Source organism: Gopherus flavomarginatus, chromosome 3 (genome assembly GCF_025201925.1).
Source record: "Gopherus flavomarginatus isolate rGopFla2 chromosome 3, rGopFla2.mat.asm, whole genome shotgun sequence".
NCBI classification, from domain to species: Eukaryota; Metazoa; Chordata; order Testudines; family Testudinidae; genus Gopherus; species Gopherus flavomarginatus.
The window spans coordinates 260,814,743-260,833,958 of record NC_066619.1 but is presented as its reverse complement, the minus strand read 5'-3'; the positions used below and the strand labels follow the sequence as shown (position 1 = coordinate 260,833,958).

At 40.9% G+C, this 19,216-nt stretch overlaps 1 protein-coding gene across 1 annotated transcript in view; it reads left to right on the top strand.

Annotated features, from left to right (window-relative positions):
* The window catches only part of JAKMIP1 (janus kinase and microtubule interacting protein 1), a 265,410-nt gene extending 246,194 nt beyond the window's left edge, over positions 1 to 19,216 (top strand). The window contains exons 21-23 of the mRNA XM_050947698.1: positions 10,516 to 10,581; positions 15,117 to 15,161; positions 18,355 to 19,216. Coding sequence (XP_050803655.1) covers positions 10,516 to 10,581; positions 15,117 to 15,161; positions 18,355 to 18,387 — 144 coding nt within the window. The 3' untranslated portion in view covers positions 18,388 to 19,216. The remainder of the gene's footprint in view (positions 1 to 10,515; positions 10,582 to 15,116; positions 15,162 to 18,354) is intronic.

Genomic DNA, 19,216 nt, shown 5'->3' with positions numbered 1-19,216 from the left:
GATTGTTGCACCTATCTATAATGAAAACCTCTATCTTTTTAAAATCTGAAGAGAATGATTAATAATAAATTGCCAGTTGAATGCTCTGTTCATTTAAGTAAAGTCATAAATCACTGCAGATGTAACAGGTTCTTTCAATAATGGGCCCTTTTAATTATCTCTAAATGTCTATGGTGTTGAAAACTCCTACCTGCCTGTCTTAAGTTCTATATGCCTTTTTTTGTGTCTCTCTCATCTAATCTATGGCATTTCTATGGTGCCCATACTGTAGTAGTATCTGAGTGTCACCTAGTTTTGCTTGTGTATATAATCTAAATGTTGCATAAGAATTATATATATATAAAGCTCTTAACTAAGATGTAACTAAGTACAGTGATAAGTAACAGTGGTATCTAATAAATATTTTAAATTTCGAAGCATTTGACTTTACAGCTGTCAAACCAGTTAAATACATTTCATTTTTAATACTTATTTCTAAGGATTTGTTTAACTGTACTTTGCAATTCTGATCAGAGCTTGACCTGCAGAGACATCTGCTGGGTGATTCCGAGATTAGAACAGCAATAGGTTTTTAGCATAGATGCTTTGTAATAAAATACTAAACTATATTACACTGTTACGCCACTATGTGGCGCCATGCGTAACATACCTTAATTTAACTTCATTCTAATTCTGTAGTTTACAGCCAGCATCTGTTCAGAACTGACAGGAGATGTTTTTCCCAATCCAAGAGAGATGGTCAACTCTAGTCATGTTCCCTCTGATGTAGAGCGCCAGTGCAAGGCTCTTTGCACCACTTAGGTGACCTGTGGGAGTGCATAGGTTATAGAGTCATAGACTCATAGGACTGGAAGGGACCTCAAGAGGTCATCTAGTCCAGTCCTGATGGGACTAAGTATTATCTAGACCGTCCCTGACAGGTATTTGTCTAACCTGCTCTTAAAAATCTCAAATGATGGAGATTCCACAACTTCTGTAGGCAGGGCCGGCTTTAGGAAGTGAGGGGCCCAATTTGAACATTTTCGGCAGGGCCCTGGCAGGGATGACTTAAAACAAAAAAAAAAAGTGGAAAAAAAAGCCTTTCATTTCTTTCATATATTATTTACTTTCCATAACTATATAAATAATAAAATTATATATTATGTACATTGCATCATATATGCTGTTAATAGGTTATTAATGACTGCCGTTTCACATGTGTGGGTCCCAGCTGCTCCCTGCCCCCCTCACTGAAGCAGGTGTGCAGGGTTACTGCCCGGGGAACTGCAGGGCACAAGTGGACATGGGGCTGGCTGGAGGCAGGGCAGGGGCAGACTGGAGGTAGGGTCTGGCTGTAGGCAGGGCAAAGGGTGCGAGGCTGGTTGGAGATAGGGGGTGTGTGGGGGCGGGCTGGCTTCAGGCAGGGCCGTGGGGGGATGCAGCAGGGGTTGGCAGGGCTGGAGACAGAGGAGTGTGAGACTGGCTGGCTTCAGGCAGGGGGGTGCAGCAGGGGTTGGCTGGAGACAGGGCAGGGTGTGCAGGGCTGGTGCGGGCAGCAGTGTGTGTGGGGCTGGCTGGCTTCGGGCAGGGCCACAGGGGTGTGTGGCAGGGGTTGACTGGAGACACGGCAGGGGGTTTTACAGGGACTGGCTGTGGGCACGGGGTGCAGAGCTGGCTGCAGGCAGGGGGAGTGGGGCTGGTGTGGGCAGGGCAGGGGGTGCTGTAGAGGCAGCTGGAGTCCCAGCCCTTTAAATAGCCCCCAAGCTCCCTGCTATCCCAGGGCTTTGGGGGCTATTTAAAGGGCCCGGGGCTCCCCAGCTTCTACCCCACCCTGGACCTTTTAAATAGCCGCGGGAGCCCTGGGGAATGCATCGCGGTGGTGGGGCTCTGGCAGCTATTTAAAGGACCGGAGTGGCAGAGGCAGGCAGCTGGAGCCCTGACCCTTTAAATAGCCCCCGGAGCCCCTCACTACCCCAGGGATCTGGAGGCTATTTAAAGGCCCGGAGCTCCAGCTGGGAGAGCAGGGCCATGGGGCTTGCCGCGCTCTGGCTGGAGCTCCAGCTGGGAGAGCGGGGCTTGCCGCACTCCGACCAGGGCTCCAGCCAGGAGAGCAGGGCCACAGGGCTTGCCGCGCTCCGGCCGGGGCTCCAGCCAGGAGAGCGGGGCCTCGGGGCTTGCAGCACTCTGGCCGGGGCTCCAGCCAGGAGAGCGGGGCCGTGGGACTTGTCACGCTCCAGCTGGGGCCGCGGGGCTTGCCGCGCTCCCGCCTGTGCTTCACTCAAGGGAGTGGGACCACGGAAGACCCCTGAGCAGATTGCAGCCAGGGACCTGGGGTAAGTTTAAAAAAAAAAAAGTGTCTAAGGCGCTGCGCCCGATTCCTGGGAATCGGGTGAATCGGCCTAAAGCCGGCCCTGTCCGTAGGCAATTTATTCCAGTGCTTAACCACCCTGACAGGAAGTTTTTCCTAATGGCCAACCCAAACTGCCTTTGCTGAAATTTAAGCCCATTGCTTCTTGTCCTATCCTCAAAGGTTAAGGAGAACAATTTTTCTCCCTTCTCCTTTAATAACAGTTTTCAAGTACATAAAAGGTTATCATGTCCCTGCTCAGTCTTCCCTCATAAGTCATGTTTTCTAGACCTTTAATCATTTTTGTTTCTCTTCTCTCGACTTTATCCAAATTGTCCACATCTTTCCTGAAATGTGGCACCCAGAACTGGACACAATACTCCAATTGAGGCCTAATCAGTGTGGATTAGGGAGGAAAAATTACTTCTTGTGTCTTGCTTACAACATTCCTAATACATCCCAAAATAATGTTTGCTTTTTTTGCAACAGTGTTACACTGTTGACTTGTATGTAGCATGTGATCCACTATGACCCCCAGATCCCTTTCTGCAGTACTCCTTCCTGGCAGTCATTTCCCATTTTGTATGTGTGCAACTGATTGTTCCTTCCTAAGTGGAGTACTTTGTATTTGTCCTTATTGAATTTCATCCTGTTTTCTTGAGACCAATTCTCCAGTTTGTCCAGATCATTTTGAATTTTAATCCCATCCTCCAAAGCACTTGCAATCCCTCACAGCTTAGTATTGTCCATCAAATTTATAAGTGTACTCTATGGCTTTATCAATATCATTGATGAAGATATTGAATCGAACTGGACCCAGAACTGATTTCTTCAGGACCCCACTTGATATTCCCTTCCAGCTTGACTTTGAACTACTGATAACTACTCTCTGGGAAGGGTTTTCCAATCAGTTTTGCACCCACCTTATAGCAGCTCCATTTAGGCATAGTTATTGGAACTTCGGCTGTGGGGAGTGATGCCCTGACTTGAAACGGTGTTAGTTATATAGAGGGTTTACAATTTGGTTCAAAGGCTCTCAGCACCCCATTATTAAAATTGTTCCAGCACCCCTGCATAGAGGTTTATTTCCCTAGTTTGTTTATGAGAAGATCAGGTGAGACGGTATCAAAAGCATTACTAAAGTCAAGATAGCCTAAATCTACCTCTTGCCTCCCCCCAGGGCCGGCACTACCATTTAGGCAGCCTAGGCAATCGCCTAGGGCGCCAGAATAATTGGTGGGTGCCGTTTTGCCAGAGGGGGCTGTAGGCAGCTCCGGTGGAGCTGCCGCAGTGGTGCCTACGGAGGGTCTGCTGGTCCGCGGCTCCGGTGGAGCTGCCGCAGTCGTGCCTGCGGACAGTTGGCTGCTCGCGCGGCTCCGGTGGACCTCCCGCAGGCATGTCATAAACAGATTGTTAAGGGTTAATGTCTCTTCTACCTGTAAAGGGTTACAAGCAGGGAACTGGACACCTGACCAGAAGACCAATCAGAATACAAGATACTTTTTAAGTTGGGTGGAGGGAAGTTTTTGTGTGTGTGTTCTTTGTCCGTTGTGTGTTCTTCTCTCGGAGGGTCTGAGAGAGACCAGACATTACTACAGCCTCTCTAAGTTTCTTTTCAAATAGTAAGTAAAAACAGGTGGTTTAGGCTTTTTGATTGTTTTACTCTATTTGCAATTGTGGATCTGGCTGGTTAACTTTTATATGTGTAGTTGCTGGGAATATTTTGATTTGTATTGATACTGGGGGGAAAGTCTCTTTCTGGTGTCTGTAAGCTATAGGACCCTGTAATACTTACATCTTGAAGTTACAGAGATAATTCTTTACTTTTTCCTTTCTTTTATTAAAAGATTTCTTTTTCTTAGAGAACCTGATTGATTTTTTTTCCTTGTTTCCCTTATGTTATTCCAGGGGATTGGGATAACTCACCAGGACGGGTGGAGGGAGACGGGAGGGGGAGAGATAGAATCTCTCTTTGTTTTCCTTGAATCTGTTTGCCTCTTTGTGGAAGGGAAGGGATATGCTTCTCTGTATGGTGATTTAAGAGGTTGGATCAGTATCTCTCAGGATAGCCCAGGGAGGGAAATTCTGGGAGGGGGAAAGGTGGGGGAATGGTTTATTTCTCCTTGGTTTAAGAACCCAAGGAATCTGGGTTCTTGGGGTCCCCAGGGAAGGCTGGGGAGGTCAGAGTGCCGCAAAACACTATATTTTTGGGTGGTGGCAGTGCTATCAGATCTAAGCTGGTAATTAAGCTTAGAGGATTCAGGTGCTAGTATCTCATTTGCTGAACTCTAAAGTTCAGATCTGAGAAGGAATGCTATGATAAGGCACGACTGCGGCAGCTCCATCGGAGCCGTGGAGCACCGGACCCTCTGCAGTACCACTGCGGCAGCTCCACTGGAGCCGCAGGACCAGCGCGCGGGGCAGCGAAATTGCCGGCCGCCTAGGGTGCTCAAACCCCTAGCGCCGGTCCTGCCTCTCCCCTGCACCAAGACTTGTTACCCTGTCAAAGAAGCTATTAGGTTGGTTGACATTATTTGTTCTTGACAAATCCATGCTGAGCATTACTTATCACCTTATTATCTTTTAGATGTTTGCAAATTGATTGCTTAATTATTTGCTCCATTATCTTTCCAGATACTGAAGTTAAGCTGACCTGTCTGTAATTCCTTGGGTTGTCCTTATTTCCCTTTTTATAGATGGGCACTATATGTGCTCTTTTCCAGTCCTCTGGAATCTCTCCCATTTTCCATGACTTTTCAAAGATAATTGCTAATGTGTGATAATTGATAACATATGTATGGCTGGAATAATCATGTGGATAGAATGATTAGAGGGGCCTAGTCACAATCTTACCAATGGTGATATTAGTTACTGAGTCCTGTTTGATGATGATCCCATTGCTACAGCAGTAAAACCAGCTGACAGATTTTTTTTGCAGAGTTTAAATCTTGTTCTGAATGAAGGAAAATCATGTTAAGAATCTGCATTGACATCATTGTTACCAGCAGTGGCTCCAGGCACCAGCACTCTAACCTAGTGCCTGGGGCCCACGGGGGGCACCCTACCAGTCCCTGTGAGGGCGGCAGTCAGGCAGCCTTCAGCGGTGCATCTGCGGGAGGTCCACTGGTCCTGCAGATTAGGCAGCAATTCGGCGGCAGGTACGCCAAAGCCGCGGGACTGGCGGACCTCCCGCAGGCACGCTGCCAAATCCGCCGGACCAGGGACCTCCTGCAGGCAGGCTGCCAAAGGCAGCCTGCCTACCATGCTTGGGGCAGCAAAAAAGCTAGAGCTGCCCAACAAAAGTGCATTCATATGACCCAATAGACAGCTAGTAGCTTTAGAAAGGTAGGAATTTCCAGAAGAGAACATTAGTCCAAGTAGTCCAAAATCATCTCTCTGACTGTGACCAGTGCTGAAGGAAGCCATAAAACCACTATGAGATTGTCCATCTACCTCTTCTATCCTGTCACAAAAACACAAAAAATAATCTTACATTTGTTAGACACATTTTTCTTCTCAATTGCTGTTGTTCTGTTAGACAACACATCTTTTGTCCATGTTCCTGCTTTCCTAGTTTAATTCTTTAATATTTCATTTTTCTGTTTGAAAATGCATTATAATTTAACTGTTTGCTCAGTGTCCCCAGAGCCTATGATAGGACATAGGCTTGAGTAGGTTCTTTATTAATTCAACCGTTATAAAATTTTATAATATTATATAAAGATAGGAAACATCTTCCTGTCTCAGCTGGCCATCATCTTCTGCTCTAAAGCATGAGTTAGCAATAAAATAGTCCTATATCGTTTGATGCCAGATTTCAGACTTTTGAAAACACAAACCAATTAGAATTAATTTGCAGGCTTTTTGAAACTTGGAGTGAATTCAGAACACTGAAACTCTACTGTAGCTGCTATGCTGTTTGAATAGTCCAGAAGCATACAAGTATGATTTTGGACATAGTCCTCCCTTATACAAAGTGTGCTTTTTAAAAGAGTAATTGTCACAGTAGATCTTCAGTGTTCTGCAGTGAACATCCTTGCACTGGAAGAGAACAGACCAGATCACCTAACAGTTCACACTCTGAAACTGCTGTACAAATGTAGACAGACTAATCTTCACAATACCACTTTCAGGTAGGACATTATTATTATTATTCTTTCTTTACAATGGGAAATACAAAGACTCAGAGAAGATTAACAGCTTGCCCAAAGTCAGAGAGTGGTCGAGTGGTAGAATTAGAACTCATGACAGGATTTTAAACAGCTACTCCCTGCTTTAATCAATAGACTACAAAGCCTCTATGATACAAACTGCAGCTACAGCAGCTTGATAGGGTGAACAGTTACAATATAGAAATGCAATAGGGTTGTTATCAATAACCAAATTCGGGATCAGTTCATTGGGAACCCTGGGTTGGCAGAGTTGTCATATGACCAGTCCAACTAGAAGATCACCAAAAGAGCTCCTCTTTGCACAATCAGAAAAGAGAATCATACCTATCCACGTGCACAACATAAACTCAACAGTTCTCGTGAGCCCTTTCTGGGACAAAGTCAAGAAACTCTCTCTTCTCTAAAGCTTTTGCTTGTATTTTAAACAATTGAATACACATATAATCAATCAGTCCCACAGAGGCACAAGCGACTTCTCAATATACCTTTTGGGCACATAGCCGGCATGGACAATTGTCCATTCTATGTGAACCTTAACTTAACTCCTATCACATTCAAACCATCATCTTTACTTTTGTCATGCTTTAAATATTATGCTGACTCACTCTTAATGTTAACATGCTTAGCAAACACAGCAAGTGCAAGTAAAGGCACACAACAAAAGTAAAACGTTTAAAAGAGAAATTCAGTATTTTAATTGGAGGTGATTACATTGAACAGTAGAATATGAGCTGGTTGATGTTTGGCTCCATCATATTACTTATTAGTTATGCAACTTTAAAATGATTTAATGTATATGAGGACAATTTAATTAGAAAAAATTTGATCAGGACTATAGCTGGTTAAAAACACGGAGAAAGCTTCATAAATAGTCAAAAATTGCCCTGATTTTCCTCCCCATATTGAAATTTTGTCAAAATTTGAAAAATTCTCATCAGTCCTAATATAACTGTTCTTTTATATAAAGCATTAGCTATAGTGCTTGGGGTTTCCCTCTAAGATTAGAAAAAATTGGGTTAATAAGGTGTTCTTTTAAAGTTCTGACATATCTGTAAGAGACAAGTTTGAAGGATATATTAAAAAAAGAGTCCACACGATAGTTCTTGAGAGACAAAAAGGTATTTCAATTTTTTTCCCTCTAATTATCTCAGCATGGTCAAATTCTATCACAAAGACCACAGACCGGCAGTGCAGGGAGTTAAACAGTCTGTCACTCAAACTTGGGATATGGTGGTAAGTGGGAATCAACAAAACATAATTTAAAATAACATGGAGGGAAACATTATCATGTGTTCATAATCTCAAAGGTGATTACATTTGCTAACTGTTTCTCATCACATGGGCTGCTTATGGTGACAGCAAAATCCCTGCGATACATAGAAAAATGAGCATTTGATAGCTAGATATGTCTCAAGTGAGAAATAGATTAAGCGTTTATTAATTCAGATCTAACAGGGATGAATGAAATTAATTCAGCTCTGCTCCAGGCATTTATTACTGTTATCAAAGGTACACATGCTACTTTCACATGATAGCAATCTGGTTTGTATTTTTGTATTAATTATTTTGGGAATAACTCTGAACATCCGTCTGTGTCTCTGTGGCTCAGCATGATACAACAGGAATTTTGGTTGACTATATTTCAATAACACAACATTCAAAACCAATAATGATACAGAAATTTACAACACTGTGCATCTGTAGAAGCTGCAGCTGACCACTTCTCCATGAAATATCTGTGTGCAAAGTGTCATGTTAAAGTAAGACTAATTAGAGATGGGCCAAGATGTGAAAACCACCTGAACTTCGGAGCATTGTCTCTGGATTTGAAATGTATAACTCCATCTTTATGTGATTCTCAAGACAATGCTGTATTATCATTATACTTGTTTCTTCCTTGGGACTGTTGCATGTACCTAGGGATGTAGTAAGTTCTTCATCATTCAAACTGTTTAAATCAAGGATGGATATCTTTCTAAAAGACCTGCTCTTGTGCAAACAGAAGTTACGAATTTTATTGGGTGAGGTTCTTTGAGCTGTATTATGCAAAATTATTATAATTATCCTTTCTGGCCTTCAGATCTATTTTAGAAAAACCAAATTTAGCTATAGAAGAGGCTGAGGAGAAGTTTCTCTACCTGTGACAAGATATAAAGTTACTCCCTGAATCCCAGATTCCCAGGGATTATTAGGAGAGCTCAGGCTCTCTGTTTACCACATAGGTGATCTGGGATGGTCTATAAAAGGAAAAGAAAGGGCTTGTGCTCTCCCTGCCCAACTTGCTGAAAGCTAGAAAGGCCTCTGGTGGTTGAAACCAATGTTCTGAGTTGCTTTGATCTTGTTTTTGAATCTTCCTTGTGTTAATAAAGTTCAGTTTAAGTTCCTTTTCTGATGAATGAGTCAGAGCGAAGAAAGCTCTGGTTGTCTTTCAACTCTTCCTCAGCCCAAGGACAACACTTTCAAACCTGCTCCAAGATTCCATACTAGGACCAGTGTTACTTATTATATTTACCATTGAGCTAGAAGAAAGGGTAGATAGTGAGGTGGGAAAGGGTTCAATTATTATATGTCATATGAGATTAATAAGGCTCAAGAAGATTCTGAGCAATTTCAGAAGGATTGAACAGTGTTAGGTGGTTGGGCAACATGACAGATTAAATTTAATGTTATTTATATAGGACCCCACAAGCAAAGCACTCAGAGCAAAGTACCTGTAATTAAGCCAAACACAGTATACTAAAAACATAATGCAATATCCACTTTAGGAGGCCTAGAAATACATAAAAGCAAATGAAGGGATGTGATTTATATACAGGGAAAAGAAGGACTGAAGGAAGGTAGGAAATGTAGAGCCAATACTTGTTATTTTAGGAACCCTTTCTGGTAACAAAGCGTAAGATCATTCTTAAAGGTAGAGTTGGCAGAATTCTTTTTTTTATTTTTTTATAATTTTAAAAGAATCATGTCAATATTTATTTGTAAGCACTTTTAAAATTTTCATCTATTTAAACATTCACCATTATGGGAAATTATCAGGGAGTTGGGGGAAGACAATAACTATTTAATGACAGTAGATGCTGAGATTCAGAAAATTAAAGCTTTGTAACCATTAAAAACACAAATGGTCATCATCGACTCTCAAAATATACAATGTCAATACACTTAAATCAAACTCAAAGAAGTTCCCAAGTAGCATTTTTCTTACTTAGCCTATCTATACATTTTGATTATTATCTGTCCATTTGTGTGTGTGTGTGTGTGTGTGTACTGTGAAACTGACATTTACAAATAAAAATCTAATTCTTTGAAGCCTACTTAAAAACTGCACCATCATTTATGGCCCAATTAACTCCCATTGAGCCTTTCTACTGACTTCGGTGGGAGTTGGAACTGGTCCTTACATAAGATGAACTTTTCTCAGGATTCCTGCTCAGGCAAGTTCCTCAGAGCATTGTTAAGATGATCCTCTCAGGCTCTGTGAGGAATGACCGTAGGCCCAGATCTGCTCGCATCTTCCACTGATATCACATGAGTTCCCCCGCAAAAGAATAGCTATGTTGTAAAGGAAAGAGAGAAAGGGGATTAAAGTGAAGTAAAGTAGTATCCACTAGAAATCAGCTGGGTAAGGGAAACCCCTCCAATAATCCTGGAAAAGGTCATTTCACTCTTAGCCACAAGATTTTGGTACCAATCTTGCCCTTTGTACGTAACTGGCAATATGGTGAGGGGGAAAGCCCATATTCTAATGCTTGGGTGTTTCTGCTAATAAACAGAATGGGCCAGATCCACTTGTAAATCACTGCAACGCCACTGAAGTCAATGAGACAAAGATTTCAATGGAGCAATGCTGATTTACTCCAGACGAGTATCTGACCTAAACTGTGCACAGTATTTCGTGTGTATAAGACTCCTGAATACATTGATGAGTATCTTTTCATCCATTGTTTTTAAAAGTTATTTACGTTTTCCATTAGTTTTTGCAAACATTTTACGTTCTATTTTGCCTGTTTGTTGTAGCGGATTCGAGAGCTAGAAGATAAAATAGAACTTCAAAAGCGGCAACTCAAAGAAATAGAGGAAAAGGTAAATGCTGAGCAGTAGTCATATCTGAATTTTATCCTGTAATATTGCCTTCTAATCTCACGGAATTTGTCCTTAAATTCCAGAGGTATAATTTCTCTGCATGAAAGATCCAGTATAAGCACTAAGTTTGCAAACTGCCCATCATTTTTTTAACCCCAGTTTCCTTTCAATGTACAGTTTTCTGCAGCTGCTTTCAGGAAGCTCCAGTGCACAGTGGAAGTGCAATGTCATGTGCTGTCACTAGATCTTGATTACCTATATTAACATGTAAACTTTTCTTATTCAGATTTCAAAGAAACTTCCAAATTAACAAAGAATTGTCATGGGGTATGAGTACAAACCTTTTGCATCATTACATATGGAGAGAAACCCAGCTCAGAATACCCATTGATTATATTTTCACTAACTGGGTTTTGGAAAAAAAATCTGACTAACATAGACTAGTATATGAATGTCCTTTAATTTAGATTTAAGAAACAGTCAGTTACCATAAATATGTTCTAGAGAAACTCCGGACACTTGAGCAACCCCCTGCCCCACTGGCTTCATGGCACCTTTAGTCTGAGGGCCTCAGTGAGGCATAAACTTGAATGACTCAGACCACACCTGTTAGGTAGGGAAATCGTCTTATCCCCATCTTATGGCATTGTTGGCCTGGTTTCAAATGTGTTTGCCCAAAATAAGGAAACCAAATCTATATCTGAGCACTAAAAAACCTGTATTGTAAAGTGGATATTCAGGTGCCTAACTTTAGGCTCACAAATTTGAAAACTGGGCCTTGAGAGATTGAGGTCTTAATTCTGAAGCCAGGTTATTATATGCCCTGGACTTCCACTGAAGTCATAGGGTCCTATAGATTGACACCCTAATTGATTTCCCCAAGTTTACAAATGAAGTCTGTGGCAAAACTGAGAACACAGCCAGTTGCCTTTACTCATAGTCTTATAGCACAAAACTGGTCTTCCCCCTTATTTTATGGATAGCAGAATTTGGCCCTCTGTGGTTCATGCAGCCTATTCTTTCCATATCCAATGCACTATATAAACTAAAAGAGCATGTGAATGTTAACTTTTTCTAATCTGTACACGGTTATTATTTTGCCACCTTGTTTTTGGCTGTATGTCAGATATGGAAAGGAAGTAGAAGGGTCGGAAAAAAGATGTAGAGTAGAAGGAGGGTGGAGTGGCCCAGATTAAAGAGGTGCACGAAATTACAGGCAGAAAACTAGACAACAGGTTTACATTTGGCAACACTGAAGTAATCTTAACATCAGGGTAACCTTGGTATGAAAAATTGCTCAAGTTGTTTTAGAAGCAGATAGTTAATGGAAAATGGGAAAGGAGCAGACTTCATATTGTTTGGGATGAATGTTGGAGGTAGGGTATATTCCTTGCTTAGGAGTAGATATGTCCCAAATCAATACTCTAGGTTCAAACACTGCCATGCTTTGAAGAAGTTCATATGGTCTCAGATGACATCCAAAAGCTTTGTGTCAGTGAGGTCGCCAGACACATGGGGCCTCAGGACTGCAGGCTTCAGTGCCTCCTAGCTCCCCTGATTGTAGACAGCTAGTTCTGGAGGACTCAGCAGGAAGATGGAGTGTTGAGGTGCTTTAGCACTGACTCAGCTAAATTGTTTTAGCTAAAACCACCTCAGTTAAATCACCTGAGAGACCCAGTGCTAAATCACTTGAGTCTTGCTGTGCCAGTTGGACTTGGAGAAGCTTACTGAGAGTCCCTTTGTCAAACCTCACTTATCTGACACACCCTATTGGTCAGGTTTCCAGCTCATGGGACATGACGCTATTTAGATTACACAAACACATACAATTATGTTACTAGAATTATTAAAGTTGCAAAGACAAGCAAAAGTCAGGAAGCACCAGAATTAAGATAGTATTTGCAACCTTAATTAGGCCCCCTTGTGGATATTCATTACAATACAGTCTCTAATTACATAATCACAGTTATTTTCCCCACAGGACTCAGTGTACAGAATGGACCTGCACTGGGGATGAATCAGGGGTGTGTAGTAAAGGAGGCTGTTGTCCCTGAGGGCTCCTGCCTCATTTGTTTTAGAAAATGGAAGAGGTGTAGTGAATGAGGCAGACATGTAGACGAAGAGGAAGGATGGTTTCATGGTGAAGGCAGTCGAATGCTGCCTTGGAGAATTGGATTCTGTCCCTGCCTCTGCCACAGAGTTCCTATGTGTTGCTGGGCAAGTCATTTAAACCAAACATTTTAGAGGTGGACACTTACTGTCTATTCCTCATTTTCTGGGTGCCCAACTTGCAATTCTATGGTTTGATTTGCCAAATGTCAAGTCCCTCCTCTGAAGCATGGGGGTGCTAGAGCATTCAGAAGAAAAGGTCTCACATTTTATAGCATGGGCAAAACCATGTGTTTTCCCCTAGCCTTATTTTTCGCAAGTACAACCATTTTGGCTGACGTTTTCCAAAAAAACCTGTTTTCCTAGAGACAACTGGCATGGAGAACTTCAACTCAAATGATTAAAGTTTCACAAAATTGGAAGCAATAGAAAACAGGGTCTTATAATGGTAATAGGCAGTAACACCAGCACCACCTATAATAAAAGGGGCTTTCAGATAAGTAAGGTCTATAAAAATGCATTTGTGCCATATACACAAGTCCTTTAGAAAAGCAAACACTAAGCTCTTTTGCAGAGATTAAACTGAGCAGTCAAACCTAGAGGAGTGAGGTGCCACTTTCATTTAGTCATTCATCTGTAGTGGTACCGTGACTCCTACTTGAATTACCAGGGTTCAACCCTGGGTTGGTTTTAACATGCTGCATTAAGAGAAATGATAGGGCATTACCCTCCTCTTGGTCCCTGGAGTGGTGCTCTTTCTCTCTATTCCTGGCTTTGTTCTTCTCTAACTGGGCAGGGGATGCTTTTCACAAGAGGTTTTGATCTCAATTGAAAAGAAAGTATTTGCCAATAGTTACCAACCAGTGATGTCTGGGACAACATAATTAACATCTAACCTAAGTACAGAAGAGTAACACTGAGGTATTTCAGCTATCACTATATTGGAACTATTCGCCAGTGTTGGCTTTTCCACAGTATCCTCTCCAAGGTCATTCCACAATATTAGAATGAGCTTGATGTTAATATTTAATATGAAGAGATGAATTCTGACAAATATATTTTATTAATCCATGGGCACAAAATAATTATAGTTCATAAAACAGATATAAGAGGGAGATTGCTATTTTTTAGATGGATGTTGTCGGTGCTGACTCGCCAAGACAGTGAATGAAGGAAAGTGTCAAAAGAGGTTTCAGAGAAAAAGCTTAACCACATTCACTTGGCAGAATGTTGGTAGCTGGTTACATTTATTTATGTTCCCATATTGTACTACTATAGCATGAAATTTCCCAACCCCGAGAGCCATCTTCTTTGGGGGACTTCCCTCTATCTGGTATTAAAATGGCATTGTTACTGCCAATGATTGCCCACTCTTCCCTGCAGAATTACTTTTGTGATCTCCAGCTTCTGTCACTGGACACTGCTTCTGTGACTACTTGCAGATATAACATTGGTGCAGCATTTCTAACACTGTGTGATGTTTGTGCATGTGTGTGTGCACTAAGCTGTATTTTGACTTCCTTCTGTGGGCTACTGAGATATTAAATTCCACATTTGACTGCACCCAGAGAAGGTCAAGCAGCCAGTGAATCAATGAATGGCATTAATTCTAGTTCATTATTCTACTGGAAATTTATCATGTCAGTGAATGCAGTGTGATTTGTGCATGCAGATGACACTGAGCATAATGAATTTGCTGTCAAATGAAGTGGTACATTTTTGACACAGTAGTAATTTATTCCTGAAGTCTGTGCTTGGGGGTAGGTTTCTTTGTCACTTGACTTTCTGTTTTTGTAATTTAGCATTTTTGCACTTTGGGTTCTTCAGCCAATCTGTCTCCTCCCTTAAGATTATACACTACAATGTTGTGGAATGCCAGCCTGCTTACTCAACAATGAAGAGACTCCACAAAAATATATATCTAGAGAAAAGTATATATCAAAATTTGTTTTGTATTCCATCAGATAATATCTGAAGGGTATGTCCTGTTTAAGCTTGCACCAACCTGTTATCATAATTAATTTTTTACACCTTGACTTCCATTCATTTGTACCCGTGACTGTTTAGACCCTGAATCAAGAAAGCACTTAAGAACATAATTAACTTTAAGCATGTGCTCGGGTCTCATTGCCCAGGCTCATATTCCTTAAATGTAGAGTTCATAATCTTTGGGTGTTACAGTTTGCAAAGTTACCATCAAGTAATGAATTTTGCCATATTGCCATCTGTTTTCAGAATAAAATCAGAAGAAAATCCCCAGAATGCTGTATATACTTTTGAAGTCAATTCAGTTGGGGCTAACTACTGTAAAATAATGTCACTGAGTTCCTTATTACATATCTTACATCTTTTTTCTTTTCTTTTTTTCTCATTTTCTTTTGATCTTATTTTATAGTTTTTGTTCCTTTTTTTGTTTTTCTCACTAGCATTCATTGTGTGGCCTTGATGATGCTCCTGAGCCAAGAAATGTGGTTGGTATTCTTTGTTTTATGTACTTAATATCTGACTGTTAGATCTTGCTGCATTTTGAGACTCTTCTTTGCAAGGTGCTGAAGACCACAGTGAAGAGTGCCATGTCAATGCCTACATAAGAGAAATGATGACAGCCAACACATTCAAACCAGGATGTCTTAAAATGTGGCTCCTAAATTCTGACTTGGGTACCTAAAAAAACCCAAAAAAACCCAACCCCAGCCTTCAAAGATGCTGAGCATCTGCTACTCCTATTGACACCAAGGGGGTTGCTGGAGCTTAGCACTTCTAAAAACCAGGTCATTGTCATTTAAGTGCCTAAGTATGATGTAGGTGCCTAACTCCAAACCCCCGGGATTAAAACTGTTGGCCCACAAATTTAAAAAAAGGTCATTTGTTCACTCTTTATCTCGCTTTTCCTCAAACTTTTTGCAGCCTGAAAATAACGTTATGCATGCCCTAAATATTTCAACCTTTACATTTTTGCTTAGAGAAGAATCACCTATGTGCATCTCAGCAAAGCAATATGAAATTTCACCATGTGGTGTAAAGGTTTAATGCAAATTTACAAAGGGCCTGTCTTACACGCCTGCACAAGGGAAAGGGGTGCGAGGCAGCTCTTTACTTCTCTGTGTGTTACTTTCATCACCAGTTTGTATGTGAGAGGAGAAAGCTGCCACAGAGCTGGTAGGTCCCTTCCCATGCAGGTGGCTGGGATGGAGCCAGCAGTAATTTGACTATTGGCTCTTATCCCAACCCCTCCACAGTATGTTGGTCTGCAGAGATGAAACAGTGTGAATGGGAATGTAATTTGCGCCATGTGTCGGTATAGATGGCTTACTTTTCCCCTAAGCAAGGAGAAATGGCTGAATTGTGACTCTGAAGGAGTCTGATAGATTTTTTTTGAAAGGCTTCATTATCAAACAGGTGAAAATGCATCTGAGAGTAGCATTCTGGAATTCTTATCCATATCTATTGATGATCTCCAAAGATCCTGATGAAGGAATGACATCATCTGCCCTCTTGCTTATTCTGAATGGTGCTGAGAACCCAGTAATCTCATTAAAGTTAATGGAAACTGTGAGTGCTCAGCACTGCTTGCAATCAAATGAGGGGAGGGCAGGTTTTTTTTTTACTGCATTTGGATCTTTTGTGAACTCCACTGATGGAAATTGACTACGATGGGAGATGGAGATAATCAGCACCTCTCCAGGGCAAGCCCTTGATACCCAGACCTTCAAATCAATATGCAGAGGAGGGGATGATAGTATAATGGTCACCCCTGAAATATTACCAGCATGTTTGATTTATGCTGAGATTTGTGTGAACCTGTGAACGTTCTTCTGCATATTGAGGTCATGGGGACATTTGTATATTGACTTCTACGGAATATGGGATTACAATCTAACTTCAGCTTGTACTCTGTTTGGGACTTACTGACTCTCAGTAAGATCAGTGGTTATCTCTTCATTGATGTTAATGGAAGTTGGGGCAGGCCCTTCAATATGTTGAAATGCTATGTATATTTTGTATTTTACATTTTCCTTGTGCTGTTTATTGGTCTTCAATAAAATAATGGTGGGTACTGATGGGCACAATATATTCCAATACTATTTGTTGGTTTGATGCAAATGAAAATAGTCTGCTGAGATGATGAAACAAAAGACCAATGAAAAATCAAAGCTGAAGTTGAATACCAGGCACTTTTCTGGCACTGAGCAATGTTATACCTAAGAAAAGGATAATATTCTGTATTAACCATATAGTTTTGTTCCAGCTTTTTCTTGCCTCATTAATTAATTAATCATTGGGGTGTCCACAGATTACTGGTGACCTGTGAGTAATAAAGCAATAAGGAAGGAGGCTAAAGCATCTGTGTGGAATACCTGTCATGTGGATAAAAGTATAGTCCCATGCTCTGACTGTGGTTGAGACAGAAGTTATTCTTATCCTCTACCATGGCCCCAGTAAAGTCTTGCGGAGAGGAACTGTTTGGAGCAGTGGAGAGTCTGTTGGGATATGACTTGCCTTAGGACTGTTTGAGCTGAGTTTTCTCACTCTGAGGAGATTTTAATCTGTTTTGCTAAAATCAAAAGAAACAGCTAATTTGGCTGGTGGTGGATGTGAATGGGGTATTAGAATAAAAGCAACCCCCAAATCATTTTCTCTTGCAAAGTTTCATCCAATTTGTTTAGCTCCATCTTCATTAGAGCTAGTCACAAAATGCTGAACAATTCCTCACCCCAAAAAGATGAAAAAATATTACCATTTGAAATTTTAGAAAAAGATAGTTAAAAAAAGTTTTTTGTAAGAAAAAAATCACCAAATATTTTTTGCAATTTTGAAAATTAAAAATAAAATGTTGACCAGCTCTAGGTATAGTTGTAGGCCTAGTCTGTACACAATTTTTGTAGAAGTACAATTATGCCAGTTAGAAGGGTTTTTAACTGCTATACTGATACAATCGCTAATGTGGATGCAGTCATAGTAGTATAAAGGTGCCTTATATGGATATAGCTTATTCCCCTTCCCTTAGAGGAATAAGCTATCTAAGGGTATGTCTCCACTTCTGGTTGGATCAATGGGCAGCGATCGATCCAGTAGGGCTCAATTTATCGCGTCTAGACTAGACGCAATAAATTGATCCCAGAGCACTCTCCTGTCGACTCCTGTACTCCAGTTCTGTAAGAGGTGCAGGCAGAGTCGACAGGGGAGCGGCAGCAGTTGGCTCTCCGTAGTAAAGACACTGCAGTAAGTCGATCTAAATACATCGACTTCAGCTACGTTATTCACGTAGCTGAAGTTGTGTAACTTAGATCGATTCCCCCACCCCCCAGTGTAGACCAGGCCTTAGTACATTTATAGTAGTAGTAGAAGATCTGCACTGTGGAAGTTGTACCACTTTAACTACTCTGGTATAGCAATACAACTTTTGTGTGTAGAGAAGATCTTAGTCATATTAAGGGAACTACATTCAATTAACTTTTAGCTGGATTCTTGCACCTCATAGTGAAGATAAGCAGGGAAGTTGAAGTCTATTAGCGATGCCAATCTTTGATGCTTTCTGTTGTAAAGACAGGAGGAGCTCCACCCTTTAAGAAGTTGTTGTGATGTTTGGGTGCTTGGGATGGGTGCCAACATAAATGTCTAAATAAAGCAGATTTAACTTATAATGTTCTCTTTGTCCTGTAGGATATTAAAAGAGCCTATGGAGTGAACAACTGAATCCACTTGCAAAAAACAGAAAATAATTATTTGAGCAGCTTTAAATTGGAGCATTTTTGTCATGAAACATTTGCATAATACTTCAAGCTGCAAGATATTTGAATTAAAATTAGGAATTTTTAAAGCTATAGTTTCAAACTGGAATGATTTGATAATCAGATAAGGATCAGCACACCATGAATGCTAAAAAAAATCTGTACAGAATTTACAAAAAAGAATCGAGCACTGGGAAAAAATATCAAGTGCAATTACTGGCTGCTTTGTGAACTATTATCTACCAAATGGTTTTATTATGATACCGTGTCCTTATGATACCATGTCCTTTGTGTCTCCATATTGCATGCTTTCAACAAAGGTGGTTTGTATTTCACCGAAGAACTACAGAAGCTCCTTTTAAAAATATATATATAAAAGCTAAATGCTGACAATAAATGCCATAGTAAATATCTGAAGGGGGAAAAACTGTACAAAATTGGAAATGGAGATTTAAAAACACACTGGTAAAATTCATACTAAATTGTTAGAGTCTGAAACCACACAGATAGGAAAAGAGAGGAAATCACTGTTTAGAGAAAGCAACCAAATAGGTGAAGTGGAGTTCTCAGAAGTTAGTGGTTGACTCTGAGACATGGAGAGGTTAACATGCAGCAAGGGAAGAAGCTAAAATCGTTGGATAAAGTAAAACTGTAGGGAGAGTAGGAGTTGCATCAGAGAATCAAATCTTTGAATGCCACTTGAAAATTAAAGCAATCACTTGGAAGGATTTCCTTTGGAAGAATGAATGATCTTGAGATGAAATGGAAGCTCAGGAAAGCACAACATACGACTC